This window comes from Sinocyclocheilus grahami, unplaced genomic scaffold (genome assembly GCF_001515645.1).
Source record: "Sinocyclocheilus grahami isolate Dianchi unplaced genomic scaffold, SAMN03320097.WGS_v1.1 scaffold200.1, whole genome shotgun sequence".
NCBI lineage: Eukaryota > Metazoa > Chordata > Actinopteri > Cypriniformes > Cyprinidae > Sinocyclocheilus > Sinocyclocheilus grahami.
This window is the reverse complement of record NW_015505379.1, coordinates 776,750-782,765: the sequence shown is the minus strand read 5'-3', so window position 1 is coordinate 782,765 and position 6,016 is coordinate 776,750. Positions and strand designations below refer to the sequence as shown.

Genomic DNA, 6,016 nt, shown 5'->3' with positions numbered 1-6,016 from the left:
AGGGTGGAGGGAGACAGCCTTCGCTCCAACCCTTAGTCACTTAGAATCTCCGCGTCCCGTCCAGGGACCAGACATGTAACTTAGGTCTGGACGCGGGTGCTAAAGGGTGCCCCGTCTCTGAGTCAGTAGATACTTCCTCAGAGGAATCGGCCAAGGGGGGGCTGTCGCAAGGAGCATTAGTTCCGGGAACCAGGTCCGGGTAGGCCAATAGGTGCCACCAACAGGACCTGCTCCTCGCGTCATCCCTGACCTTGCACAGCAACTGTGCAAAAAGGCTCACTGGGGGAAACGCATACTTGCGAAGGCCCCGCGGCCAACTGTGTGCCAGTGCGTCCGTGCTGAGTGTTCCCTCAGCCGGGGAGAAAAACAACTGGCAGTGAGAGGTTTCTGGAGAGGCAAACAGGTCTACCTGAGCAGCTCCGAAACGTCCCCAAACCAGCTGGACCGTCTGGGGATGGAGTCGCCATTCTCCAGGGAGGGCAGCTCGAGACAGCTCGTCGGCTGCCCAGTTGAGCAGCCCAGGAATGTGAACAGCACGAAGCAACCTCAGATGCTTCTGACTCCAGAGGAGGAGGTGGCGGGTGAGTTGCGACATGCGACGGGAGCGCAGACCACCTTGTCGGTTGATGTACGCAACGGTCGCTGTGTTGTCCGTGCGGACTAGTACATGCTTGCCTCGTAAGCGCTCTTTGAGACGGCTCAGGGCAAGGTGCACTGCCAGCAACTCGAGGCAGTTGATGTGCCAGTGCAGTTGGGCCCCCAGCCGGTGGATGAGGCATCGGTGAAAACCACAGCATGCCTGGAGACCTGCTCTAGGGGCACTCCTGCCCGGAGAAACGTCTGCCCACAGGGTGAAGGTTTGGTGGCAGGCCGGTGTAACTTGGACCCGGAAAGTGCCGAGTTGCTACGCCCACCTCGGGACTCGGCCATGGTGCCAGTGCTGCGACGGTCTCATATGGAGCAGCCCCAGCAGCGTGACTGCCGCCGTAGCGGCCATATGCCCCAGGAGCCTCTGAAACTGTTTCAGTGGGCCCGACATCCTGCTCTTGAACGTATTCAAGCAGTTCAACACTGACTGAGCACGTTCCTGCGTGAGGCGTGCTGTCTGTTCGACCGAGTCCAACTCCATACCAAGAAAAGAGATCCTCTGCGTCGGGGAGAGTTTGCTCTTTTCCCAGTTGACCCAAAGGCTCAACAAGCTGAGGTGTGAAAGTACCGACAGGGTCAGCCCGAAGGGTAGGACCTTGTACTGGTATGTACGGCGGCCGGGTGGAGGCAGCAGCTGCACGCCGGGGCAGGATGTACCTGATGGCCTCAGTCTGCTTTTGAGCAGCGGAGAACTGCTGGGCGAAGTTCTCCACCGTGTCGCCAAAAAGGCCGGTCTGGGACACGGGGCGTTCAAGAATCATGTCTTGTCCGTCTCGCGCATGTCAGCCAGAGATGGCGCTCCTGGACCACCATAGTGGACATCGCACGACCCAGAGACCGCGCCATAACCTTCGTCGCTCGTAGCGTGAGGTCCGTCGCGGTGCGGAGTTCTTTAAGAACTTCCGGGTCGTGACCACCCTCGTGCAAGTCCCTCAGTGCCTTGGCCTGGTGCACTTGCAATAACGCCGTAGCGTGTAAGGCGGACGCAGCTTCTCCACAGGCCGTATAAGCACTGCCGATCAAGGCCGACGAGTGCCTACAGGCCCGGGAGGGGAGCAACGGTTTGCCCCGCCATGTGGTAGCGGCATTTGGACACAATTTGGACGCAACCGACCGCTCCACCTGGGGAACTCCCGTGTACCCCCGCTCTGGACCCCCATCAAGGGTGGTGAAGGAGGATGAGCCACTGGGCCGGTTTCTGGCAGTGAAAGGTGCCGTCCATGACCCAGCGATCTCATTATGCACCTCCGGGAAGAAAGGCACTGGGGTGGGGCCCTGAGAACCAGCGCGAGCCACCCCGAGAAACCAATCGTCCAACCTTGAGGGTTCAGGACGCGGTGGAAGATTCCACTCGAGCCCGACACTCTCTGCGTCCCGGGAAAGCATAGCCATCATTTCCGGGTCTGTACCCGGCACTGCTGACCGCCCAGAGGGTGGCAACGCTGATGGATCTTCATCCCCAGAAAAGTCTGGCTCACCCTCCAATGCTGCAATCGACATCCGATCGTCGGGGGGAGCCTCGGAAGAAACAGGTGGTACCCCCTGGGAGGGTCCAGCCTGCTCTTATGAGAGCTCCACTGGTTTCGAAGTGCCGGCGGGCTGGGGCATCCCCGGAGGGGAATTCCTCACCGTGACCATAAGACCAGTCCTCCCACTGCCAGAAAAAGGGCCCCAGATCTAGGCAGTGGCACGGGCACTCCGCCCCCTTGCAGGTAACGGAGTCTGGTCCGCAACTCTGAGATGGTCATACCCCCGCAATGGGAGCATGAGTCATCCACGAAAGCCACCTCAGCGTGCTTCATGCCCAGGCACGAGAGGCAGCAATCGTGACCATCACCCGGCGCCAGGTAACGACCGCACCCAGAAACACACGGATGGTACGACATCTTTAAAAAGACGCGTCTTTAAAAAGACATTCCACCCGTGAAGCTCTTTTAGCTGGAAATTGCTCTTTTAGTGTGCTGAAGCCATCTGCAACACACACAGGGGTAGTGCAGCCTGATGTGTGCAACCCACTCGACACGGGAAAACCACCACCGCTGAAGCACCGTACCACCAGCACGAGAGCCCACGAAGAGCATGCTTGACTGTAGTTTTTACTACGTAGAAGGTCAGGAGCAGAACGACAGAACCGCTCGGCTCCGAAGCGAAAAGCTGAATATGCGCTGCATCTGCTGCCTACTTGTACTCATGCTGTGATCAGCGGCAGCTGGATGCAATAATCGCATGCCAATGTGCATTGGCTCGTTTAGTTTACACTCGAAGTAAATTGGTCTCTCTAAGCGAGATCCCAATTCGTCGGTCATCCGACGTGACGTCGAGAGTGACCGACTGAAAGGGAACTACCATTCAAAACTTTAGGGTCAAAATGAAAATAATTTATAATTAAGTAATTAATACTTTTAGTTCGCAAGGATGCATTAAACATATTATTAAAGATCTGGAAAAACAGGAACAGTGAAAACTTTTCCATTGTTACTATATATATATATTCCTATATTATATATATTCCGTTCTTAAACTGTTCATCAAAAAAATCATGAAAAATCACAGTTTCTACTGTCTTTTCCAACATTGATAATAATGTGAAATGTTTCTCACCAAATCAGCATATTAGAATGATTTCTAGGAGTGTGACACTGTTGACTGGAGTAATAGCTGCTTTTAAAATACATTAAAATAGAAAAAGGTTATTTGAAATTGTAATACTATTTCACAATATTACTGTATTCATGATCAAATAAATGCAGCCTTGAGAAGCCAAGAGAATACAAATACATAAATACATTTTACCAACCCCAAACCTCTGAATGGTAGTCTATGCCACACTCTGAATCATAGGTGTGACTTTATTGTAACTTAATAATAAATTACTTTATATAATGTTTAACAGATCATTCGAGCCATCACTAAAAACAGCTTGTCTGAAGAACCTAGAAGAATGATTAATGTGTGGCATAATTTTATCTTCATAAAACAAGCAAACATGCACACATGCTCCTTCACAGACAGCAGGTTCACGGTGTTTTGCTAAATCTACCTGTTAAAATGGTCCCTGCCACACCCTGGCATACCCACATGTATTTATCATGCTAGATATTTATTTCTATTGTTCTTACTTCTATTGTTTTTATATTGAGGTAATGTCATTTTATAACCCCTAAACCTAACCATTGCACAAACCTTTCATGCTTTTTCATTAAGACATAATTTGGCATGCTTATTAAGATGTTTTCCTTGTTGGATGGTCTCCACAATGTATGATTTCAGGTTTTACATTTGGTCCTCACAATGTAGGCAACACGCGCACACACTTACCTCTCCATGTTCTGTGCTTTCCACACTCTCCCCCTCCTTTGCTTTTGCTTTTTCCTTCTCTCTCTCTTTTTCTGGTTCTGTCTGGGACTCACACTCGTCTTTCTCCACCTCTTTCGTACTCTTTTCTGTCTTGTCAGGTGGAGAAGGAGTGGCTGTGGGAACAGGTTATTGCAGGTAAAGTCTCTGTGTGTGTGAGATTCTCTCTTTGAGCTGCATATGAGGGATTTAAGTGGATTTGTACCTGGTTTGGAGGTGCACGGTGTGTTGTTGCAGCTCATTTCAGGTGTGGGAGTATCTGTCTTAATGGCAGGTGAAGAAGCTCTTGACGATTTCTTGGAGTCCAAAGTAATCTCTGGCTTCAGTTCAGGCATGCTCCATTTCCCGTTAATGTGCTCAAACTCTTGCACCTGCACACAATGTAAAACACATATACAATAAAAATCTATCTATCTAAACAGCTAGGTGGAGCACAAAAACAGAAATATTATTACAGCAAAAAAAAAAAAAAAGTAACTTTTTTCTGTGATGACTGAAGCTAAATTTTGAGCAGGCATTAATCCAGTCTTCAGTGTCACATGATCCTTCAAAAATCAATCCAATATGTAGATAAACATTTCTTATTATTATCAATGTAGAAAACAGTTGTGCTGCTTAATATTTTTGTGTAAACCATACTTTTTTCCAGAATTCTTTGATGAATAGAAGTTGTCACTTGATCAATTTAATGCATCTTTGCTGAATAAAAAAATGTGGCAGATCCACACTGACCTTCTTCTTTACCAGAGACATGACTCCTATACGTGTGAGAACCGGCTGCCTGCAGAGCCCTTCGCGTGGGACACCATCAGCGAATGTCTCTGAACCGTCAGCCACCGGCTCACAGAGGTGCCTCATGAAGAGCGACACGTACGCCCTGCCAGGGAAACAAAGAAAGAAAATGGAAATGAGAAGTTTCCTTAGCAGTACCCAAGTCTGAAATGTACACATTTCTATATCAAATAAAATTTTCCAAACACATTTATTGGTAAAAAAAAAAGTCATACTTGAACTCCTTTTCACTCTTGCCGCGGAGGTCTCGCACAAGCCACTGGAAGGAGAAGGCGTCCTGAGCCGGCATCCCCCATCTCATGATGGCATTCAGGAAAGCTTTTCTCTGACGCGTATTAAAGCCCAATACCTGACCAACACAAGATTAAGCAGAAGGTGACAAATTCCATTTTTACGTACATTGTTTTAAAGGGGTCATATGATGTGATTTCAATTTTTCCTTTCTCTTTGAAGTGTTACAAGCTCTTGGTGCATAAAGAAGATCTGTAAAGTTGCAAAGACTAAAGTCTCAAATCCAAAGAGATATTCTTTATAAAAGTTCAGAGTCAGCCACACCTACCTAAAACGGCTCGTTCTAACACGCCCCCACATGTCTACGTCACGATGTGGGAAGATTTGCATAACGCCGCCCAAATGTTCCCGCAAAGAAAGAAGGCGTAACTTTTATTCTCGCTGTAGTATTGCTGCTGCCGCCATGTCCTGAAGGCGCTGTGTGTTTCGTTGTGAAAGCGAAACTACTTTGTTTGGTCTTCCAAAAGAGGACGATGTCCACTTCGTCATGCCTAGAGCTGATTCGTGCTGGTCGCTGAGGGAAAACATCAACTTCGCGCTGTGGATCGCCGCATCGGCTTTCACTATGGACGAAGCAGAGTCCAGCCCAGGGTCGTCACATGTGGTTGCCACAAGCCCGCCGGCCGCTCCTCACTCTTGGCCTCCGCTCACTCAAGGCGGCCCTGTGTGACGCTGTGTTTCGTTGTGAAAGCGAAACTACTTTGTTTGGTCTTCCAAAAGAGGACACAACTAGAAATAAGTTGTATTTACACCACTGTTCCAGAACAGTTCAACCTAAATATTAATTTGAGTGCAGCACATTTTATGGAGGACTGTTTCCTGATCCTGGTAGAGTAGACTGAGACTACAATTCCGGCAGTTCTGACTCACGTAAATACGTTTTCATTTAAAGGATTTGCCACTGATGATTCAAACGCAAGTTTTGGGCAGT

The 6,016-nt window shown here is 49.0% G+C and overlaps 1 protein-coding gene across 1 annotated transcript in view; it reads right to left on the bottom strand.

Annotated features, from left to right (window-relative positions):
• LOC107595326 (chromodomain-helicase-DNA-binding protein 3-like) overlaps positions 1-6,016 on the bottom strand; it is a 36,341-nt gene that overhangs the window by 5,818 nt on the left and 24,507 nt on the right. Inside the window, exons 24-27 of the mRNA XM_016285696.1 lie at positions 5,010-5,143; positions 4,735-4,879; positions 4,208-4,373; positions 3,967-4,118 (exon numbers count right to left, since the gene is read on the bottom strand). Of these exons, the coding sequence (XP_016141182.1) occupies positions 3,967-4,118; positions 4,208-4,373; positions 4,735-4,879; positions 5,010-5,143 (597 nt within the window). The remainder of the gene's footprint in view (positions 1-3,966; positions 4,119-4,207; positions 4,374-4,734; positions 4,880-5,009; positions 5,144-6,016) is intronic.